Source organism: Diadema setosum, chromosome 9, assembly GCF_964275005.1.
Source record: "Diadema setosum chromosome 9, eeDiaSeto1, whole genome shotgun sequence".
Classification (NCBI taxonomy): domain Eukaryota; kingdom Metazoa; phylum Echinodermata; class Echinoidea; order Diadematoida; family Diadematidae; genus Diadema; species Diadema setosum.
The window spans coordinates 33,203,155-33,227,873 of NC_092693.1; the positions used below are offsets into that span (position 1 = coordinate 33,203,155).

At 39.6% G+C, this 24,719-nt stretch overlaps 1 protein-coding gene across 1 annotated transcript; it reads right to left on the reverse strand.

Annotated features, from left to right (window-relative positions):
• LOC140233328 (monocarboxylate transporter 12-like) lies at positions 1–23,722 on the reverse strand. Its single transcript, XM_072313436.1, has 4 exons — positions 22,948–23,722; positions 4,510–4,653; positions 865–1,929; positions 1–301 (listed from the first exon to the last, which is right to left on the reverse strand). Exons 1-4 carry the CDS (start codon positions 23,720–23,722, stop codon positions 144–146), a joined length of 2,142 nt encoding a protein of 713 aa, XP_072169537.1. The 3' UTR covers positions 1–143.
• Positions 23,723–24,719: the final 997 nt, after the last annotated feature.

Genomic DNA, 24,719 nt, shown 5'->3' on the forward strand with positions numbered 1-24,719 from the left:
CCTTTTTCTGTGAACCTCTTTTTAAATTCAGTTTTAAGGTAGTAGCCTGCCTCGTTCATTGAATACAAAGGGTTGTAAGAACTACTTCTGGAGATCTACTACGTTCGTTCCTTGCGCGTGTTTGCATGACTGTCTTGGCCCCGTCAAATGCTTGCAGATTGACAGGGGCTCCTTCTCTGACGGACGCCAATCATTCGCCGGATGACGGCGATCAGGATGACCAGACAAGCCGCTGCTGACGTCAGGACCCCACAGGCCGTGAAAGACATCTTGTAACTTCCGGAGACGTCGCGTATAGCCCCTGAGAACAAAATAACGAGGGACGATAAATTCACAAATTAGACTGATCATGGACGGGACTAGTTCGGAACATGATATAAACTCAACTCAACCACATGATATCCTAAACTTTTTCTTCGAAAGTGACATGGAAAATAAACGACTAGTACATGTATTTCTTTTCCGAGTCTGTGGCAAGCATAATCAAATTCTGACAAATTTTTAATCCACTTCACTTAAATTGATACAGCCGTTGCATTAATAGTGTGAAGTGAGCGGAAGGAATTAGATAATACATTAGTGTGAATCGCCTGAATAAATAACCCGTAATACAAGGGCATTCTTGTCTTTGCAAAGAACTCATAAACCTGTGATATAATCACCAAAGATCAATTATCATGCCTGTTTGGAGATTTTAGCATTACTTACACTCAGAACAATTTGATTTTGCAAAATAAGTAAATTAACCTATGATTTGTAAATTATGATCAATGGTGTTGCTCTCTCTTCTCATACCTGATTATTATGAGTAACGATTGTTTTGAGTTATTAAGTAGGTTAGAGGGGTCAGACGGAGATGCCTACCCATGCAGTAACCCCCAAGAGCACCAGCCACGCCCTCAACGAAGATAAGCCAGCCGGTCGCCTGGACACCGGCACGCCCATCTAGAGAGCGCTGCACTACCAAGTTGAGGGATGTGATTGCACCTGTGCCCAACCCGAAGACAGCCGCCGACACGATGCCCGTGATGTAGCGTTGGAAGAGCGCCAGACTGAACTCGGCGACGGCCATGACGACGAACATGACCAGGTAGAGCGTCAGCGGCGTCATCCAGCCCCGCGAGATGAATATGCCGTGGCCGAAGAGGGTGGCGCAGGAAGCGACGCCCGTTGACGACAGTAGCACCGCGCCCTGGATGGACGACATACCCCGCTCGACGCCGGCGGCGACCAGGTACTTCATCACCGCGGTGTTTGAGGCAGACCACAACATGACGACCACGCAGAGGAGACCGTGGGTGACGTTCTCGGTCAGGTGCATGGCATAATTTTCCCTGATACTCAGCCGACGCGGCATCCCACCACTAACAACGAGGGTACTCTGAAGGGGTTTGACGACGATAGTGCCGTTGGTGTATACGCTCTGAAGCGGCATTTTGCCGCCGTTTCGAGAATCGCAAGGAAAAGCATATTCTTCGGTGCACTTAGAGTCATTGCAGCTCGGATCTCTCCTGGAAGATGAACACTCGAATTTTGTAGACAAACAATGTTCTTTGCAAGAATGGCAATCAGTTTTTGCTTTCTCGTCTGGACATGAACTCAGCTGCTTCGACGACATAGGGGCGGAAAAATTCGCGGGAAGTTGCGGCTTTGCATCTTCGAGGTTCACCGGCTTCGTCGTGTTTCGCGGCTTGCTCCCGCCTCTCATGAGAGCCCCCGTCACGACGGCGTTGAGTGAGATTGCTGATATAATGAACAGGGCTCCCCGCCATCCAAAGTGATTTATAAGGACGCGTATGATTGGTGGAAAGATGAATACGGCCACAGACACTCCAGATAGCGTTATCCCATTGGCTAGCGCGTAATGCGTGGAGAAGTGGCGTCGAACAGTGACAAGCGCAGCCACGTAAATGAGGGAAGATCCTATACCTGGAACCAAGAATTAGCAGCGATAACATTGAATGATGCATTTAAGTTACGATGATCATAGAAGTACAATTCTGTACTGTTTCTCACAAAACAAACAAATTTCGAAATCAAACGCGTGAGTCAGTGCGGTGACTTCTACAATGTGGATATGTAATTAAACAAATGAAGTGAGGTTGAAAGGATGATCAACACGATTTAGAGACAGGCGAATTTACTGACAGAAGAAAACGTCAGTTAGTCTTTGTCAGTTGTAGTGTTTCTGTCTCAGCAAATGTGGGTGTTGTTACCGTTTCAGCTTCAGCTGTAAATTACTAAAACTGTTAAAGCTGCATACGGGCATCACTTCAAAGAATCCATTCAATTTGAATTTATTCAAGTAAAAATTCATTCGATTGGCATTCATTGAAGTGAAAAAAAAGTTAGTTATATTATGGCTTGCCGATGTTCTACATGATATATCAGCCGTAATACAAAGGGCGCTTCAATGTCACATGGGAGAAATTCATAATTTGATTTGTACACAAATCATAACATAATTATTACTTTTCGAATACAGCCCGTATCGCTAAGTGGCAAGATACTTTTCCTCTGGTGTTGGATGAGTCCAAATTATGGAACAAAATTGAAATACTTTTTTGTCGTACATACTCAACAGAAAAGAATAGAACAATATTCCACAGAGAAAAAAAAAGGCGAGGCCACAACATCAAAACACGCACACACACACACACACACACACAAACCCAACAACACCACCACCACCAACAACAACAACAACAAAAGCATTAGTGACCAATTGTGATTAAATAGCACAAAAATGTACCATGTACTAGGAGGCTATAGTTGCAATTATGGATTCCAATTTGGCACGAATAGGAATATTTCCCGCAACGCGAGGATTTCATAATTCAACAAGTTCCTCGAAACAGTGGATAATCTATAGTTTGTAAGATATAACTATGAAATAGTGCTCTTAAAAAAATTAAGTATATATATATATATATATAATTATATTCCATATCCATTCAGTTAGTCAGCAATACAACTATAACCTCACTACACCATGAGGGCAGAAATAATCTTTGTCCAAGAAAAAATGAACAGCTGTTATCACATCTCAAGAAACAAAACGTCAAGCGATTGGCCATAAACACTCAAGCGCACCGGGCGAATGTGAAATAAGATTTCAACGCGAATAGCTACGGCAAACACAAGAATTCTATCTACGTGACAGTGACAAGAACTGAAAATTGCAAAATAGGAGCAATACTTAGGTTCACGTGGGGATGTACTGAGTACATCCAGGTGGCGTTAGAAGTGGCTATTAGGCAGAGCCGTTATCTATATCATTCATTTGCGTCATCTACCCCTGGAACGCTGGTTGATCTAGACAAAATTAATGATTTACCAATTTCTCTGCATTGAGTGCTCACTAAGTCTTGCAGACTAGATAGAAGTGTTATTTGTTTGTGTGTTAGTTTCTTTGTTTGTTTTTCTGTTCATTCGTTCTTTATCATGGTTTGTGGTGTCCTCCCCTCTTTAACAGGAGGAAGGTAATGCATTGTCACGAAGTGTCAGATATACCACGAAATATGATAATGACTTACAATTGTCTTATCTCGCCTAGTTTTATTTCTATTGAAACGCCAAAGCAAGTAACACTCGGCAACTTTTTGACGGATGGTTTTCGTGCTATTGATTTGTGCATTAGAATGCATTTTACCTCAGCTTATTATTTATCTCAGCATATTGTGCGTAATTTCATATCCACCTTATCATATTGCACAGAAACAGGCTATGTAACAACAATTGTGTGCACATGGGCGCGAACAAATCAATGGTACGAAAACCATCAGGCAAAAAAAGTTGCTGAGTATTACTTGCTTTGGCGTTTCAAAATAGAAATAAAACTAGGCGAAGTTTTAACTCAATTCAAGACAAAATTTCATTTCCCATATTATCACATAGATTATTTCAAATACAGATGACAGGAAGTCAATTTAATACAAACGACGACATCGCAATAGGCGCGTTCTAACCTCAGGATCACCAGAATCACTGTGGATAAACTTTGAACTTCCTTATTTGATAAAGGGGACATTTCAGACGTCTCATTGTTTAAAAAAAACAAAACAAACATGCGCTTTGTTACAATGTATCACATTCGTGTTCTAGTCAACAGTAATTACCCCTATCCTACAAACAAACATATTTTACATGTAATATTTTGTAATGTACAGTGTGAGAAAATACGGCCGTGGGTATTGAATTCTCTTACTGACAAGAAACACATCACAGGGGCCTGTTTCATAAAGATTGAGCGTATAAAGTTGCAATCAATCGCAAATTGCGTTTATAAACAACATTGCGATTGATCGCAAGTAAAGCTCAATCTATTGAAAGATGATTTTTTTTTTTTTGAAATCAAACGTGTCTTCATGAAACAGGACTTACGCTCAGTAATATGAACTCACACTCGTTTCAACAAGTCACGCTCAATAAATTGAACATTATAGATCAATCGCAACTCTTTATGAAACAGGTCCCAAATTGAATAGGGAGGACGATTTATCGTGATACCTGCTATAACGGAAATGCCGGCCCCAACCATGACGACGTTGGTTGCTAGGAACGCTACGATTATTCCCACGGAGTTAACGACCCCTCCGGCCATCATCACACAGCGGGGACCCAGCTTCTTCGTGGCCAGGGATGCAAATGGACCTGCAGGTTAATCATGGAAATTAACATCAATGAGTCAGTAATTGATGCCATTTTTTTTAATCCCCTCCCGTTTATTCCTCTCATTCATTCATTCATTCATTCATTCATTCATTCATTCATTTAGTACCAAGTGTCTGGTTGATACCGTCCTGTTTGTTTGCTTGTTTTTTTTTTGTGTGTGTTACTTTTGGGGGATATGCGTGTAGGGAGGGGGTAGTGCTCAAGTTGGTTTGGTGAAGGGTTAATTCTCTCCCCACCCCACCCCCCCCCCCACCCCTACCCCAACACTCCCGGTGGTAAGAATCTCGGGGCTAAGCCATCAAAAATCTTGATCTTGTCCTTTTTTGTTCTAATCTGTTAGCCCACGGTGCGGGGCAGGGCTGCAGCCTACAAAGCACCCCACTTCCCATTCCTGCTATCAGGACACCCTGCTGCTACGCTGCTTCATACCATTTTACCATGGACCTACGGTCCATGATTTTACTAACATCTGCTGGGCCAAAAACAGAGTTCAAGTACTAGAGTATACAGGGCGCACGTTTTCAGGTGCGTGTGTGAGTCGCTCCATCGAGGGCTCGCACTCTGGCAGCTGTCGCGCCGCGTCCCCGTCCAGTGCACTGGGAGTGTTTGCATCATGGAGTTACTAAACACCTTGCTCTTTAGCTCCGCACAAGATGGTTGATAACGTGTGCAAAGGCCGTGCCTCTTGTTAGCACAGAAAACATTCGTCTCATTTCCTATCCCGACAGGTTATGTAGCTCGAGGACGGGAGACTAGTCAGTGCTCTGTTACCTGTCTGTAGAGGGACAGCATGGTAGTACACGTGACAGTCTCGTTAGATTGGGTGAACCCGCGGGTCTCTTTGTCGGAAGTCTGAGACCAAGGACACCTCCTCGCTGACACGATAATGAGTGACACACATCTCCCCTCAAATCCAGTACAGTACGACCTCGATTATTCGGATTCTCTGTTATCCGAACATCGGCTGGCTGACATTATTTTAATGTTTCCATCTATTTTCAGTGCCAAGTCTTTCTATGAACAAACACACGTTCAACCATTATCGTGCGATTACACGACTGGACGCGGCGCCGACGGGACATATTCAAAACATCGCAGCAGACGATCTGGAGCCGCGCTTGTCACTGATGGCACGGAGTAGTTTCGGTACAATGCAGCGGCAGTATTCGACGAGTCGCAATATCGAGCTCATTGTTGGTTAATATCAATAAAGAAATAAAATACATGACAAATGTATACTCAAATATTAGAACCTATGAAACATGGCAATGCAGTGCAGATAATTACAATAGTAGGCATATATAGTGACTGATACACATGTGTATACCCCTAGCATGATTGTTGCATGTCAGCATACCTCTTATCCTGGCCAAATCGATTATCCGGACGCCGGCCAGTCCCGACGTGGCCATTATCATAATTGAGGTCCTACTGTAGTTGACTTTTTGTGTAATACGATAAAGGAAGGTGAGCCTTTCGTTGGGCCTCGGGGATTGGGTATAGGGGTCATTTGAGGGGCAGACAGTAGTTAAAGGCGATGTTATCACGCCGTCTCAGGTTAAGACAAGTTAAAAAAAAAAAAAGTCTTTATCTGGTCTCGTCATCAAAAGTTTGGGTACAAATTGCCCACGCAGTCTTGATGGGCAGCTAAGAAATCATGGCAAATGTCTTTCTTCTGTCTTTTTGGTATTATTTTCTCCTTTTCTTCGTCTCCTTCCGATTTTATTCTTACATCAAATCTTGATTTTTTTTCCCCTTTCCCTTCGATCTCCCTTCATTGTTAAATACGTTCAGTTCGACTGGCCATGGGCGCATTGACGGACTGATGATAGGTTGGGAAGTGTCGGGATTCCACAGTGCTCTACGAAAGAGACGTCGATGGGGACGACGACGACGACGACAAAAGCAACAACAACAACAGTAATAGTAATGATGATGATGATGATAATAAAAATAATAATGATAATACCACTACTACTACTATCACTACTACTACTACTACTACTACTACTACCTACTACTACTACTACTACTACTACTACTACTATTACTACTACTAATAATATTAATGATAATGATATTAATGACAGTCATCAACGTCATCATCATAATCATGACAATAATGATGAAAGTCATAAAAGTAATTATACAACGATATGCACCTTCGTCAATTTTACTGTAGAATGACTGACACTGTCAGACAGAAGAGTAAACCCGAGAAGAAGAAGAGAAAGATGTAAAGAAACCACAGTTTTAGGATCAGAACTTGGAGGCTCCACATTGCAACAAACTGGACGAACTGGCGGTGAGTTAGCTCAGTCGGTAGCGCGTCTGCCTCACGATCACGCGGCCCGGGTTCGAACCCGAGTCTGGACTGAGCAATGTTGTGTGTAAGCATGCCGTCCCCTCTAGCAAGAGGCGAAACACTCTGTCCCGCCGATAGGACATAAAATGCAGGTCCCGTGTATGAGAGAGTAACAACTCATGCACGTAAAAGAACCCGCTTCATTCATTCATCGCAAAGAGCAGGGTGTTTAACCCGGTGAAGTGTTCCCACCTCACATCCAACTGGACCCCATGGAAGACCAGCTTAACATAGCTGAATATGGGCTATCCAGCCATCTTCACAAATGGAAAATGAACAAACAAACAAACAAACAAACAAACAAACAAACATACAAACAAACATTGTATTATCAATTATAATACCTTCTTGGTACGGACATGGAACTACTACCAAGTTGTAGTACTACACACTCTCATTAGTCATACCCTCGTCTGTATAGAAACCAAAAAGGCTGGATCGCTGGTTTTTGATCGTGCGTGCAAGGGTTTTTGTTTTGTTCTGTTTTGTTTTTTGTTTCTTTTTCAGTAGGCATTTCCCCCGCTCAGTCTATATAATCGAGCGGAAGAAGGTTCGTTACGGCGGTTACATTTTCAGTCTACGACACATTTTTTTTTCTCTCCCCTTTAGTCACAACTGCTAATTTTTCTTAATTTTTTTCCTGTAGTTATTATGTTCTCGCTGTCACTCTTCTTTCTATTCTTCTTTTCCTCCTCCTCCTTCTTCTTCTTCTTCTTCTTCTTCTTCTTCTTCTTCTTCTTCGTCCTTTCAGTCTTTTTTTTTTTCGTTCTTACGAAGTGGGTCGAGAGCGACTACCAATCGTTATCTTTGTAGTTTCGGTTCAAACAAGGACCAGGCAATCGTCAGAATCAGAGAAAAAGAAAACGAAAACAAAATAAAACAGACCAAATCAAGGACAAAGCGCATACATACAATCGGCCGCGGGGAAAGGCATTTTACTCCAATCTACGAGTATTCGCGCAGGCTGGCAAAAGACAGCTGACAGTACACGTGACCGCGGTAACGATTAGTCTTCTTTCACAGACCCTCGGAGGCGAGAACTGGTAGCTGCGAGGACTAGCAGAAAATCTCGCCGCAAGAAGTGGAGCACCCACATTATTCAGATACTAGGCGGTGTACATCGGCGCCTTTGAAGGAGAATATGCTGAAATACTTATGCGGGGTTAGTTGATGCAGAAATATTACAAATAATTGAAGTTTGTTGAAAATTGGACAATCCGTTTATAATTACAAACTTCGGTCAATTCCGTGTGTTGCCATCATCGGTGGATAACAAGACTATAATTTGTTACGTCACAGTAGGACGAATAAGTACAGAAAAAAAAAGAAAAGTCAGCACATTTTCATGTTTTCTAGCATCCCTCTGAAAGAGCACTTGACTTAAACCTACGTAAGATGACACTGGCTAGTATTGGTACTATCAATACATGTCGATAACGAGTCCAAGAAATGAGTATTTTCATTCAAAATATGAAATACATGAGGAACTCTCCACTCAAAACTGACAACAAGCTAAATCATCGGATGTGCTTTTGAAATGGGACAAACGCCAATGAGCATTCGGGAAGAATAAGTTTTTGCATGATTCCACAATGAAGTGATTTCGGACATATCACTGTATTCAATGTTCAAGCGGGGTGATATCTCATGCAGACACGAGGTTCATAGTAAAGTTCCATACCTTACCTTCTTTTCCAGTCAGAACGAATTATCGCTTTTCTATTTTTGGTCCAATAGTGAACCATTCATTGAAGCCAGTTAGAAATGTATTATTACCATCAGGTTCTCTCGCAGTTATGTTTTTTTTTTTTTTTTTTTCGTTTTGCATTGTGGTTTTTTTTTTTTTACTCGCCCATCTTTAGGTCAGAGCGGGGTTAAATAACGTTATACAGTATATCGACAACGTGGAACGGCGTAACGAAATGATGTCCTATAACGTGTTTCTCTTACACCTCTTTCTTCGTCCATAAGTCATTATGGAACTCGGCATGGAACAAATTTCAAGGGTAAACACGCAACATCTATTAACATCACAATAGGTGTCGCACTGATCAAAACTGGAAAAACAAACACAAAAACAAATCTAAAAGTTCTGGCCAATGGATAGGTCCTCGTGATTTTCATCCAGTGTTATGTACACGTAAGGACATTTGGTACGGGACAAGCATAATTGTACTCATTTTTGTTTTATACCATTGTTCGTGCTGTCGTAGTGCGGTTAATGGCAGATTCTTCAAGACTGATAATGATATTGATAATGAGGGCGAGGTTTCTGCGGAAAGAGAGCGGCTGGCAGCGTAATTGGGATCATTGTAGTCAACTGTAGGAATCAGCAGTGAGCTGAAAAGCTCTTTAATTTGTACAGTGATGTGTGTGAAGTTCAGGAAACGCTCTTTGAACAGCGCATAGCAAAACCATAGATCTGTCTTTGCTTTAGTACCTGTACTGGAAATAGGAGAGATGAAGGTGATTATGTTGTATTCGAATGCTGGCATCCATGGATTCTCTGTTGCACAGGAAAGAAGCCAGACTAATTCAGTCACAACAATTCACGCGTGCATGCAACCGACTTGCATATCACTACAGCTGAACGCGACAAAACAAGGTGCGTCGCATGATCGCACTGGGTCGAAGGATCTGTTCGTCACAAAGCATTCTGAGTTGTGTTCCTCCCACCACCCCCAACACAGCAGATCACAGCGCTATCAAAAGTCAGCAAAGAATACTTTTTAGAATCTGTCCCTGTTTTCAATTGTGTTTGTCTTGTGTATGAATATACGAGAACTGAGAAATCAATAATCGCAAATCGTTCTGTCGAAATTGATTGTTATCATGCGCCGCGTCAATCGTCAAACCATGACGAAAGTATTCGGTTTTTTCAAATTCATTTGTGGAAATCAATGACCTCTGACCTGTTAGACTTGTTTGTATTCATATCAACTTGAACGAGGAGCGAGTGTCCTCCTCGAAAAAGAAACGTCACTTGATTCTTTAATCCCCGTGACCTAATTTATTGGCTTACGTAATTTATTATACAAGACTGATAAGTGCGCGCGCTATTATTTACTATTAAAGGGGAAGGAATCCCGACCAAGAACAATGCATCTATCAAACGGCTTCCTCACCAATCAAGGCTTAGTGGACTCCACACAATACGTTTTGACAGTTTTTCTTTTCCTTGTTCTACTTACTAGGTTTTTGTTTGTCTTTCACAGAGAATGGACCGTATAGGAGTTTAACCCTCTGCCTCCCACATTATGCCTGTCCATAGGTGTGCGTGAAATTTTCGCACATTTTACTCATTGGTACACAAAGGCTTCAGTAGCCTTGACGTGTAAATTCCACACCATAATAATGCAACTTAAATCAACTTCATGAATGCGCGAGCTCATTCACACATGCTTTGAGGAATACGTCTGACATGAAATCGGAAAGTTTTGGGACCTCAACAGTTTCACGCGTCACCGGAAGCACGCCTTTTGGAAGAGCATAAATTTTATAATAATGATGATGTCATCACTTAAAAAAAAAAAAAAAAAAAAAAAACTCTCTCCCCTGCAATGCAAGTCTTCAGCATTCAATTAGCACACATTGTTGATAGTGCATACTTAACTATATACCATACAACAGCCAGAAATAACTGATGTGCAGAGGGATGGGAATGGATGATGCTAGATGATAACATACGGAGTAACTTAAAAAAAACCCAAAAAAACAGAAAAACAAACGAACAAATAAAACAAAAACCCGAATTTGAACTAAATACATTCGAAAGGGAACAATGCTGTTGCAAGGGAATACTAGCATATCATAACAAGGGCACCATTACATCATGTAATTAAAGACACAATGTTTAATCCACAGGTTAGAAATGCCTGTTTGTGAGTAGAAGAGAGAGTGTGTGAAAACAACAAAAGGTCGCACAAATTAGACGAATAAAACACAAAGGCTGACCCCAGATATTTCTAAACCAGAACAAACACAAAATGTAATCACGGATGATTTGCCGTGAGGACACGGGAAAATAATCCGCTTTTAGACAGTTATAAAAGTGTAAAACCAGTTCACTCTTCTGACGGATTACGGGGTTGACGGAAATTTGGGTAAAGAGCAACTTCCGTCATCAAAACATTCGAGAGTGAAAATATTGATGCAGATAAATCTACATGTAGTTTAGAACTGAAAGCACTGAAATGAACTTACAGACGGGATTTCGCAAGAAGAGCACACACATCGGGGCAACTGCAAACATTTGAAGTTTTCATATTTTGCTCTTTTTTTTTTTTCGAAACAACACCTCATCAGCATTTATAACCTCACCCATGGAGAACTGAACTTATAGACCATGGAACTATAGATCCATGTCTCCAAACATGGAGGTACAAAGAATTTTTGTATCTCCATGCTCCAAAAAAGTAACTATAGACTACGAAGTATGTTCCCATGATGAACAGTGTGACCATGGCGTGTGTAGTACATAGCTCCATGGTATGACGCTGTAATATCCACAAGCCACCTAGGAAACTCATTCTTCCCAGACGCAATCCCCCACTGGAACAACTTCCCAGAAGAAACTGTAACTTCTCAAGTCCCATATATACAACAACAGAACCGGATTTGAACTAAATACTTTCGAAGAGGAACAATATGCTGTTGCCGCTGAATTATATTGGCATAATAAACGGATATATGTCGTTTCATATGCAAACCAATATGAAAGTTTTGACTGTCAGCGGTATGTCTGTTTAAAAAACAAAACAAAACAAAACAAAACAAAACAAAACTTTAAAAAACTCCAAATATATGTAGCCTCCCCGTTGTGGGTACACTTCTTGTGAAATCTCATCGGAATGTTCCTTTCAATGCTTTCATCTATAAACTATTTTCATTTTCGAATGTTTCGTTGATGGGAATTGCACTGAATCTAATTTTCTTCGACCCCTATATAAAGTCATCATGAGATCTGGAAACAGTAAACAGTAAATCATTTGACATAGCGATCTAAAAAACGATTATTTTCCTCAGTTGAGTTTTCCTGACATAAAAATGTCATTGTTATAAACATAAAAAACGACCTCATAATTCATCATGAGAACCGGGAACAGTAACAGTAAACCATTTTTTTATAAAACGATCTAAAAAAGATTATTTTCCTCACTGAAGTTATACTGACATCAAAAATGTATGATGTTTTATATGCAAATGTGAAAACATTTTGATGGGAAATGATAGTAATAGCATCTGGGTCACTTGCTCTATTCTCTTTTCCCAAAATAAGAACTGACCTCGCGACGTATTGACTGAACACCACAAATGACAAAAATAGAAGCAAACAAACGAACAACAGGCAGACAAACATTACGTAATGGAGGGGTGCACCATAACACCAACAGAAGACAGCCGGTGACCAGACCGTGAATGACACAGATGTTCAGCCCAAACTCAGCAAACTGACTATAGAGGCTTTAAGTGAATAGGCCTACTATTGTCCTATCATAATAAGGGCACTTGATAACATCATGTATGAAGACATAGTTTTTAATCCCCAGGTATCAAGAACATAAGAAACACAACAAAGGATCGAACAAATTAGACCAACAGAACACAATGGACGGTCCCGGATATCTCTCTCCCAGAACAGACACAAGTGGGAATCGCACATGATTTGCCATGAGGACATGGGGAAATAATCCACTTTTTGGATCGTTACAAAAACACCTGTTCACTCTTCTCCTGATGGATAAAGGGGTTGACGAAAATTTGGGTGAAGAGCAATCCCTGTAAACAAAACATTCGAGGGTGAAAATATAGATGGAAATAAAGTTAGTTTATAAAATGAAAGCATTGAAATGAACATACAGATGAGATTTCAAGCTGAAGTTTTTCTTTTTATTTTGCTCTTCTTTTTTTTTCAAAACAATGCCTACGCCTCATCAGATTTTATAAGCTCATCCACAAAATATGTCTCTAGAAAAACGACGTTCCAATGACGAACAGTTTATAGCGTCGATATACTCTTATAAAATAAAACCTCCTATAAAATGTTAAAGAGAATAACAATTCTAAGAGGAATTCAAATTTTATTTGATGAAAATTACTTTTGAAATGGCTGAGATATCCAGATTAAAACAATCATAACAAATGGTGGGACCCACCTTTTATTACGATCGCCGTGTTTTACCTTATTTTTGGATATCTCGGCCATTAACAAAATCAATTTTCACCAAGTAAACTTTGAATTCCTCTTGGGATTGTATGTTGTTTTTTTTAAATATCATAAAGTGGTTTCCAGGTATTTCGCACAAAGTTAAAAGCTGAATGGTCACCTCAAACAACACTATACCATCCCTTTAATGCCAGTATAATTCAGCAGTACTAACATTGTTACCGGTTGCAGTGTCATGAGAATTATAATCATCGTTTGCAAGTTGATATTAATGCGAAGAAATCTATAAAACGTCCTTCTCTAACAACGGAATTCAAAGACAATTTGCAATTAGCATCTCAGGTAGTTAGCACACGATTATACCATTTGAGTGTGTCAGACATCACTGTTCTCAGTCTGCATTGTGCAACCTCTGAATCTAATAACTTTCTTTAATTGCTGGTAATGAAATGCTCATCAGTTGGTGCATTTGATTTTAATTGCCATTCATGGAAGTATGCACTCGAACGTGGTATGAATCTTCAATCCAAAATTAATTTGAAATAGTTTATGAGGGGGAATGGGACATTGAAAAGAACACAGAAAAAGGGTGATGGTCATACGAGGTCATTCTATCTGAAACCTAACTTAAAAATAAATCTTGAATTTAATAAAACTGATTTATACTTTCGTTTTTAAATCATCTCCAACAAAATTGTACACTATTCAGCTATTGCTCATATCAATGACAGTGTTATCTGATGTAATATAATTTTTGAACTACAAGTATTAAGGATCGAAAGTGGGAAATTATTTTTGTAACACCTAGTACCTCTTAATGCAAAACGCACATGTGGCATACTCATGATTCTAAATAGGAACGTTTGGTAGCAATGGGAAGGACAGGAGGAATCAGAAACAATGGGATTGACAGGAGGGATCGGAAGGCCGTTTTTCCCTTCCTGCAGGACGGTATATAATACATGGCATAAGTAGGTTGGTCCTGTGCGGTTTGTGACGGACCTGTCTGAAGCATGGCAGCCATCAACAAGTTCGTGCGTTCTTGTTTCGTAATTGCACCTCACACCCCTGACGTAACAATGCTTGTGTATAAAAAAGTAGCATTTCCATTATATTCCTTTTTCTTTGAATTGATATACAGGTATAACTAGATTTGGTGTGAGTTCAGATAACCAGAGCGTAACAGATACAATGCAATGTTTTCTGAAACAACTATTGAATAAACCCCATTGAAACAATTAATCATTTACGCACCAAGATCTCCACAATGAAAGAAAGAGAGAAATATGTGAATATATATATATATATATATATATATATACATATATATATATATATATATATATATATATATATATATATATAATCGAATGATAAATAAATATATGAAGAGAATTGAATGAAAAAAAGGATAAACACCATTTTCAAAGTAAGATATCAATCGAATCGAGAAAAATAAAATCTTTCAAATGATACATCAGTCCTTACATATAACTGAAATATTTTCGAAGATATCATTAAATTTACTACACATATTTTAATTATAATCCTCCTGTTTTTCAGCAGATTACATTTACAATATCTCAAATTGATAGAAATGGATACCATTATCTGTTTTTACATTTGGACTTTTTAAATAGATCGAGAGAGAGACAGAGCAAAAGGACTCATGTAATGTCAGACTAGATTAGATTTAGGGCAATTCCACGATAACACCGTGACACTTTTGAGTATAATTTCACTGATCAAATGTAAGTAATAATCAAAATGTAACACTTGAGAAAAATTTTTTATTGTGTATCTATGCATATCGTCATAAGCAATTTTGAAAACAAAAGAAAGGAAGAAAAACTGCTGTGGTAAATGAGTTATGCACGACTAATTACTACTGTAACACCGTGACGCAAAATGGACATGGGTTTTTGTGCACTTTGTTTACTGACAAAACTCTGTGAAGTTAATGAACATTTTGATAAGTGGATGTGTTCATTGGATGTACTAGAGACTCAATGATAATAATGAAGTAAAATTTTATCAATTAACAGGAAAACTATGACATAGATTTTAAATAAGTGCACCGTAACACCGTGACTGTAACACCGTGACCTCTGAAATGTGTGTAGAAAACCTATGGAGAATCCTGTTGTCTTACTTTCAGCTCATAGTGTTTCTCCATTAGGTAGAATGAAATGATGATTCATGATGAATGTTTGACATCACAGTATAACACTTCCAGATAAAACAGAAAATTCTTGAAATCATAACAGATTAACAAAAACAACAAAGTAAAGAAAAACTTTGCACTGTAACGCCGTGACATGTCCTATACGTTTGTACACGTATACATATTTACGTGTTTGTACACGTATCTTTCAGTAAAATATACTTTATGTTTTGAGACATAATTCACTCTATCATCATTGAAAGCTTGTTAAATATTTCTGAGTGAACTTTTAGGGTTTACAACTACTCTTTAAAAGTCCAATTTGTATATTTAAAGATGACATACAAATTTGAAACTTTGATTTTAATACCTTTGGTCACAAAGCCAGGTGAACCCACTTAGCAATTTCAGTAGCAATAAAAAGAATCATTCAAGCAATTTGTGTGGTACAAAATGTACCATAATTATTCTTCTTTTTCAATGATGTACTGGAAAATGAACATGTACATAAAAATGATTACAATGCAAATTCTCATTCATACATAAATCCTAGTGAGTGTGGTTCTTTTAATGGTGAAAATTGTAAGATTGTGCACAGCACCATGCACAGGAAAGAAGTATTCCAGTGAGATTAACTTTTGGTGGACTCATCAATCTAGCTTCAGTATGCCCTAAGTAATTCTTTAGGATACCAGGGAAGCTGCAGCAAGATTTCAGATTGTTTATCATGTTAGGAACACATTTGAGTCTACAAACGAAGAGTCAAACCATGTGATAAAATGGTCAATTATGATAAAAAAAAAATATTAAACAAAGGGTATCAACTCAACTGAAACTGTTGCCTTTACCATAATTAAAAGTTCAAAACCTTCAGAAATGTTTGCTCTGGATAGTTATGAATCTGGTAGGTGGCACACTGTGAGTGGACTGCTTCCATTTTAACCCACCATGTGCTCTGAATGTTGATTGGCATATCAAACCCCACTGCATTGTAAACACAGTTCTCGATTTTTGGCACAGAAAGGGTTAAAATTGCATGATGCTGGCAACAAGTACAAGGGATAATCTTTGTGGATATAGCTTGACCCATCTGTTATGAACAATCCTGAAAAACCTCTATCTTTTGAGTAAATGTGACAGAGAAATCAGATGGTCACTTCAACAGTTAATTATCATGTGTAATCCGGTATGTGTCCTGTGTTATTGCAATGCAAGTCACGGTGTTATAGTCACAGTGTTACAGTTACTGTAACACCGTGACACATTTTAATAAGCTTTAATTAATTAACAAAATAAGTTACCATCATTTTAGTACTTGTATATGGTAGCTACATGTGGTCATGATTTAGGCTATCAAAATAAACCCTTTTGTGTTTGTAATTTTCAAACAATACTAAAAACATCAGTTTTTACCGTAACACCGTGACATTATTGATGATCGTATTTGCGATGTTCGCTGAAGCTTAACACATAGAAAATCTTGCACTTTGATGATTTGGTACTGATGTTCAACCCTTAAACTCTGAAAATAAAGGCAAAGTTTTTACCTCCTTTTTCATTTTCTCATGCTACATTCATTCAACTTTATTATATTTTTCAGATAATTATGTCAAATTCAATTATGCTGATTTTATGCACATATTTAGTTAATGATGTAATTTTTTAACAAGATGGTCAAATGTGAAAAATTCAGTCCTTAAGCTTTCATTTGATACCAAAATGAATTAGATTTGACTATTTTGAAAATTTGATGGTCATGTCCACTTTATCGTGGAATTGCCCTTTATCATGTGTATTTTCGGGGGCATCCCACGAGACCGACACCCACGAGTCATACGGTCCACGAGACCGACATCAATATTAGGTCCATGAGTCATACAGCCCACGAGTTATACGGCTCAGGAGTCATACAGCCCATGAGTTCGACACTACGCACAAAAGGCTCATGAGACCGACACTAAGCAAACATAGCCCACGAGACCGACACTAAGCAATAAAGGCTCATGAGACCGACACTAAGCAAAGAAAGCCCACGAGACCGACAGTAGGCAGAAAAGGCCCACGAGACCGACACTAAGCTAAAAAGGCTCACGAGACCGACACTAAGCAAAGAAAGCTCACGAGACCGACCGAAGGCAAAGAAGGCCCACGAGACCGACAGGATAAACAGCGCCATCTACATGTCAATTACCTGTACAGGGTGTTCCATGAACGGAAAAATAAGATACTGGCGGTTGTAATTTGTAAATTTTAATGAACGACATCAAACATGTATTTCTACATACTTCTGGTGGGGGGGGGGGGGGCAAGTGTGGGAGCGACATTGTTATCAAGTAGAAAAATAGAATTGTATTCTTCATGCCTCCCCCCCCCAAAAAAAAAAATAGAAGAATTAGTATTCTTCATCCCCCCCCCCAAAAAAAGACACCCCCCCCCCCCACAAATGAATTAAAAAGAGGGCAACAACGATGTACGGATTAATTTTAAAGTTTTGATAATGCCATCGTGCTATTTTAATAGGCTTTCCCAGTTTTTAGCTAGAAGATGGACAGGATATAATTTTTACCTCTTCTCTTTCCCTATTCACTAGTTACTTATTCTATATTAGATTTTCTACCCTCCTGCATGGAAGTTTTGCAGTAAGATCTATTTGTAATTTTCTCTGTAACTGTAATGTAATGCTACTGATTAAAACGTTTTATATCGCAGGGATTCACCTCAATTTGTGGCTTCTGTTATTCTCCTCTAAACAGTACATTTTTCGTGAAATACAATAGCTGTTTTCATGGATGCATCTAATTTTTTTCCGAATCCCTTACGCTACCTTAATAGACGATTACGTTATTTTTATTTTTTATTGATACTAAATCAACACCCTTACAGGTTTATTGTAGAAAGATCTGTTACACACTTTTACTGTACTTTGTTCATTTTGTTTCACAAACACACACCCATGCAAACACAATTAAAGATCCTGATCATTTCAGGGGGGGGGGGGGGGGCAACTGATGGGGTTACACCCTGCCGGAGATGGCAACTCTTCTTTTCCATCTCTCATATCTTCCTATGCTAAGTATCAGGACACCCTATACAATTTATTGGTCTATAGGTGGCGCTGTTCATCCTGTCGGTCTCGTGGGCCTTCTTTGCTTAGTGTCGGTCTCGTGAACCTCTTTTGCGTAATGTCGGTCTCGTGAGCCTTGTATGCGTAGCGTCGGTCTCGTGGACCTTTCAAGTGTAGTGTCGGTCTCGTGGGCTTTGTTTGCTTACTGTCGGTCTCGTGAGCCTTTTGTGCGTAGTGTCGGTCTCGTGAGCCCTATAACTCCTGGGCTTATTTTACTTGATGTCGAACTCGTGGGCTTTATTCACTCAGTGTCGAACTCGTGGGCTGTATAACTGGTGGGCTGTATGACTTGTGAGCTGTATGACTCGTGGGCTGTATGACTTGTGAGCTGTATAACTTGTGGGCTGTATGACTCGTGGGTGTCGGTCTCGTGACGTGCACCCGTATTTTCTACAAAATTATTAACAAAACGGAAATCACATTTCCGCACTGGAGTAATGCTAAGAAATATCAACCCCTTCAACAAGAAACTATATGTTGAACAAAGCAACAATATCTAACATTTTTGACTGCTGTCATTTTTACCATATTGGTATTTTTCATCCAACCTGCCAAATGAGTATCATTTTATTGGTATAGATAAATGGGGAAAAAAGACGAGCAAAAAACGACACGACGACAAAGAATAGGGCCTACCTATTTTCCACTAACTCTCGTCTAAGTAGGCTTATTTAGGTTAAGCAGGATAAGATCTCCGACACCAGTATACAAAGAAAAAAAAAACAACAACAACCGAGGTTGCTCATTCGAAGTGAACTAATATTGAAATACCCCCGAGTACCAATAATCTTTCAATGCTCTGATAGCCGAGCTGATGCCACGTTTGCGACGATCTACTTCCCTTGATAATGTATGTCACATCTTCATCTACTCAATGACATCGCGATTCACAGTGTACTTTTCCTCCTTTATCAGTGGCAACAGAAAAAAAAAACAGATAAAAACCGACAATGATCGACTGTTCGTTGCTCCTGAACTTTGCGCTTTGTATTTAAGTTCTCAAATATACATAGCGAGGTATGTTTGACTTCTGTCATGTCTATCGAACGATAGATTTGACATTCATGGGAGTGAAATAAAGGTGACTGCTAATTCTCATCACCTTATAGAAACGTGATTCCCACGTGATTGTAATGTCTAGGAACAACAGTACAATTCATATTAAAAATTAAGGTAACCCTTTATGTGCCACATTCATATTTTTTTTTCCGTCGTAGGTATAAGTGTGTGTGAAATTTGTGCACATTTGACTTATAAACATACAAAGGGAGCAGTGTTATCAAAAAGAATGGTGTAAGTTTCTTCATCATTTATGAATTTGACATGAATGAAAATGATATGGAAATAATACGCTTAATCTACATTGGCCAATGTATCATAATCTGGAAAATATCACTTTATCATATTCAGCATCAAAATTATCGAATGCATTAACTACAGAAACTAGATGAATAACTTAAGTTGGTGCATTCTCAAGAGCTATGTCGAAAAATCCCTTTGCGAATCATTCGAACTGATCGTATTGAATTTTCTTGTTTAACAATGTAATTTATTACCGTCTCTCACTTTTTTTTTAATCTATCTTCGTATTTTTTCCACTGGGTTTCCAATTTCGTTTACATTGATTATATATTTTTGAATGCATTCTCTTCACGGTGTGATCTCTTTTGTATGTATGTTTTCATTTCAAAACCTTTCAAAGACATTTCAACTCAAAATCATCTCGACATAAAGCAAACCTTTAACAGAATTTCATATAATTTCAAGAGGCAGTGACATCAGCAGCATCCAATCGATCTACTTCATTGATTTGAAAAGGATGATATCGATTTTCAAATGGCTGAGATATCCAGAAAAAAAAAGTCGAATAAAGTAGTCATAATAGGATCGCTTTATTTTTTTCGATATCCTGGATATCTCAGCCATTTCAAAGAATATTTTCATCAAATAAACTTTGAATTTCTTTTGGACTTGTATGTTCTTTCATATTGCATAAAGAGTCTTCTCATTATCTGCGCGGATCACCGAGAAAACTGCACTATATATGGTATCACCAATGTCATAGTTGAATATAAAAGAAGTTCAAATGTTACAAATATCACCGTTCAGTAGAAACGTGAAACTTCACAATTAGCATCATTGTTTCATGTCCAAACTTAATAGAAATTTCGTTTACTTGGATTGCCTTTGTTCTTATGCTTATTATGTATATTATTATATCATGCAGTTTTGTCTAACTGCACAGAGAGTTGTATATAATGATAGATATAATGACAATATTAAAACAAAATCATCAGACCCTACACAACTGGTACGATGCGATCTATACACAAGTATAAAACAAAGAATCCTAATCGCATTTCATCCCCAACCTTCAAATATAACTGCGATTTCACTTTTACATCTCCAACAATCCCTCCCCCTCTCCCTCTTCCGCGATATTACCAACACTATAGGCCTATCAGGTAAGATCCGATTACAACTCTTGATTTCCGTCAGCAGTGGAGATCTTCATTACAGACGGACATTTTTTTTTTTGCCATTCGTTAGTACAGCTCACAAACGCTACCGTATATAATGGTACATATCCCAATATATATGTACAGCCAGATTGTGTTGTTTCCTCATAACAAATTCAAATTAACAAACCGTGTCACTGAATTGAGGACAAAGATTCAATGGAAAATGTGTCAAACCCATGCGGTATAGCCTGGTATATCTATGTCATTTATCTTATCAGCATAAGAAAAGCGATTGTCTAGTTTGACCTTAACCTAGGTTTGTCTGAAGGTGAGGTGGGAAGCGAAAACTTGTCGTTGCTGTTCTCTTCTCTCTCTTTCTCACGCGATTGTTTCAAATTTTCGTAGATGCGTTTAGCTCCGGCAATTACTATTTCAAATTCATTTCGATGCAATTTAATTCATTTTCTTTTCTCTTTCCTCTTCCACAGAAAAATAACATAATATATCAATATGAACATTGCAAATGTTATTGAGTACACAACAGTTAACTTCAAGATGAAACTTCAAGGTAATCAACGAACTTAGGGCATGCATGTATACATAGGTTGAAACGAAATTTGTTATAAAATGATATCAACAATCGAGAAAGAATACATTATCAGTCACGCATGTCATTTCGCTACTAAAATCTGCTCAAGACAAAGAATTGTTCGTAAGATGAGTTGTTGAGGTTGTGGTGCACGACACTACGACTGCATCTCGTATTGAAAGAGTTCCAGCGAATCGGTCAATATCGACACGCTCCCGGTGACGATTTTACGAACAAATGGCAGATTCTTCCTTTGAGTTGACTACCTACTTGAACTTTGCAGCGCAGTAGACTTAAATATGAAATGGTTTCCACTTCATTTACCACGGAAACTCTCAACAGACTTTATAGGCCAATTTTGATGATGTCCGTTTGGAAGTAATTAGGATGTCTGCTAGTAATCATTGTTCTGACCACTGCACTTCATAAAACACTCCTAGATACAGTAACGAGAGAACAGCGTCGTCATATTATTACACTGACACTCGGAAGCAACTTATTTTTTTTTTTGTTCGAGTCCGTGAGAATCTTAAATTGAATCGCAGGTCATTCATCTGTCTCGGACTAATCAACTTGATCTTTGAGTTCTTTAATTACAAGAATTGCTTGATGGGTTGGTAAATGGACCCTCGCAATTGGTGCCACGTTTATTGATCCTGAGCGCGCTATTGAGACAGAGTTGAAGTAGGCCCAGATGATGATGCTCAGGGAGCTACATGTAATTGACTACAGGTTATAAATAGTATGACACCATGGCTTGATTCATACTCTATAATGACAAATATCCCGAAAGGCACGTTGGGGCACTGCGGCATAGTGGATAGCTCTTGAGACTCTTGACTTCCATTGGAGGTCCTGAGTTCGAATCTCATTAAGTGCCCACGTCATTTGAAAAGATGTGTTACCATGGAGCTAGCCCCATGGATTTACGCATCACGTTGTTCTTGACCCAAGTACATAAAAGGGTACCTGGCAATGCTTTCAGGGTGCTGCTCACGCTGATAAAGAAAGAGCCTTCTGCTAGAGCAGCGATAACACTCGAAACTCAATGGGCTATATAGATAAAGAAGACTTTATTATCATCATTATCATTATTTCACATCCAAACACAGTGATCAATAAAACCTTATGGGATGTCGCAAAAAGATTAAGGATGGGATTCAAAATGGTCATGAATGAGAATTAACGAGACGAGAAGAGGCGAAGGGTAGAGAAAATAAAGAGTAAAAAATGTAGGCACATAAAGTAAATGAAAAACAAGAAAAAAATGACGAAGATGATAATAGTGAGAGTAGGAAGGTGAATTCGGAAGAGAAGGAAGGTGAAGGGGGTATTAACGAATATGCCAGGACAAGCTGGGGGTATATCAACGTAAATGGAAAATTATCGCAGTTCATACTCACATGTGACACCGAAGAAGAACGCTTCGAGGGAGAACATCCAACCCATGAATGCTACGCTGGAATCAAACTCCTGCAGGATGTCGTCCAAGAAGACCGCCAGACTCTTGAGCAGACCTCCCGCCAGGATCTGGCTCAGGTGACACCAGATCAGTAGGGTCCACTTCCAGCGGTACTTGGCGGCGGGAGCGCAGGACGGGGAGGCACGTCGGCCGTTCGTGGTCCCGGCGGAAGACGTCGTGTTGGCGGAGTTCAGCGGCACGTTCGTACGTCTTTCTGCCGGGCCCGGAGAAGAAGACTTACCCCCTAATGAGTAGGAGGTGGATGTGGTGGAGTATGGGTGGCTGGAAGTCGTGTGAGTGAGGGCGGCGTAGTGGTACGACGCTGCTTCTTCCACGTCTCCCTTACCTGATGGGGCGATGTGGCAAGAATGTGGCGGTGGGAAATCATTCCTCTCTGATGAGATGCATGCAGGGGTATCACCGATATCATCACTGCTACTTGTATTTCCTTCCCACTCTGACTCCGCATCCGACAACGCATCGATATTCAGGACTTCGCTCGATAGGCGTTGTAAACATGACAGCGACGAATTCATCGATGACGTCGTGGACGAAGCCGACGTTGATGCTCCGGACGATAACGGGTTTTCCACTCCGTTCATCCCGGGCAAAACCGGCCTCTGTGTCGAGATTTGCTGTTCACCTCCGGGTGGGCCCCTCTCGGGCTCTATTACATCGGCCAGCATTTCAAATCGCTTTCGCTTGGTGACTCCCATGATGATTGCAGTTTGGTGAATGCAGAACGTAGGGAATCGATAGCACCTGAGCTAATAGGTGTTCAGTATCAGTCGGTCCTAGTTGTAGATGTTTTATTGCAGTATAAATTAAGTCGTCTTGGAGTCAGCAAGCTGGCAACTGGGCTCCCATCTCAACAATCTATACGGCGAGAGCTCAACGCCGAGTGAACCGTCGGACACTCGTAATACATGTACCTACGCTTCGCTCGTCATCCCCTCTACGGAGGAAATGTGGGCACACTCGGAACAATAACCAGGTCCGATGGTCGCTAAATCAAAGAGGTATTGCGAATACCTCCTTGGTTAGATTATTTTACAGTTCAGGTTTTTCTTGACCTATACACCGGTCTCTCACTCGCTCTAGGATGACTGTTAGTTCTGCATGACAGCTAGTAGCGAGTGAGCAGTCACACTGTTCGTAAGCAACTAATGGTACATTCATATGCTACTGTTGGCGGTGAGATATATCAGCTACATATTGCATTGGGCGGACGGGAGATACTGTACGCAGTACGCACCTTCGGGCTTGCGTCGTTGCAGAAAAACAAACTTGCCTTCGATCAAAGACATAACATTAATTTAGGACCAAACAAAATTCGTCGCGGTTTGGTAATTGTTATTTTTCAAAGTATTTGGTGCTTCCTGTATGGTTTCGATAAATAAGCGGGCGGGCAATCTTCCATTGTTAAGATTGGCGTGCTCTGTATCCGTTATCTATTGGTCTCAAACATCTTTTCAAAATAAACACTCTGAAAAGCTAGACTACGTAGACACCGGTTTCTGTTCCGCATGTTGTGCCTGCGCACTACACTTAACTGACCTTGGAGTCAGCTGATTGTCAGCTCGCCCCTGCGAACTACGATTGTTTGTGATAGTCTTTACCTCCACACGCTTTTTACATTTGATCAAGTGTGTGTGTGTGTGGTTTTTTTTTTTCACTGTATCCTATCACACAGGTTCTTTTTTTTTTTTCATG

What these genes read in the sequence shown, in the direction of transcription:
- LOC140233328 (XM_072313436.1), bottom strand. Translation starts at nt 23,722, where the DNA reads ATGGGAGTCACCAAGCGAAAGCGATTTGAAATGCTGGCCGATGTAATA. An exon ending in CGGCATTTCCGTTATAGCAG is followed by an intron (nt 1,930 to 4,509) that starts GTATCACGATAA and finishes TCTTGGTTCCAG; the next exon opens with GTATAGGATCTTCCCTCATT. An exon ending in TCTTGGGGGTTACTGCATGG is followed by an intron (nt 302 to 864) that starts GTAGGCATCTCC and finishes TTTTGTTCTCAG; the next exon opens with GGGCTATACGCGACGTCTCC.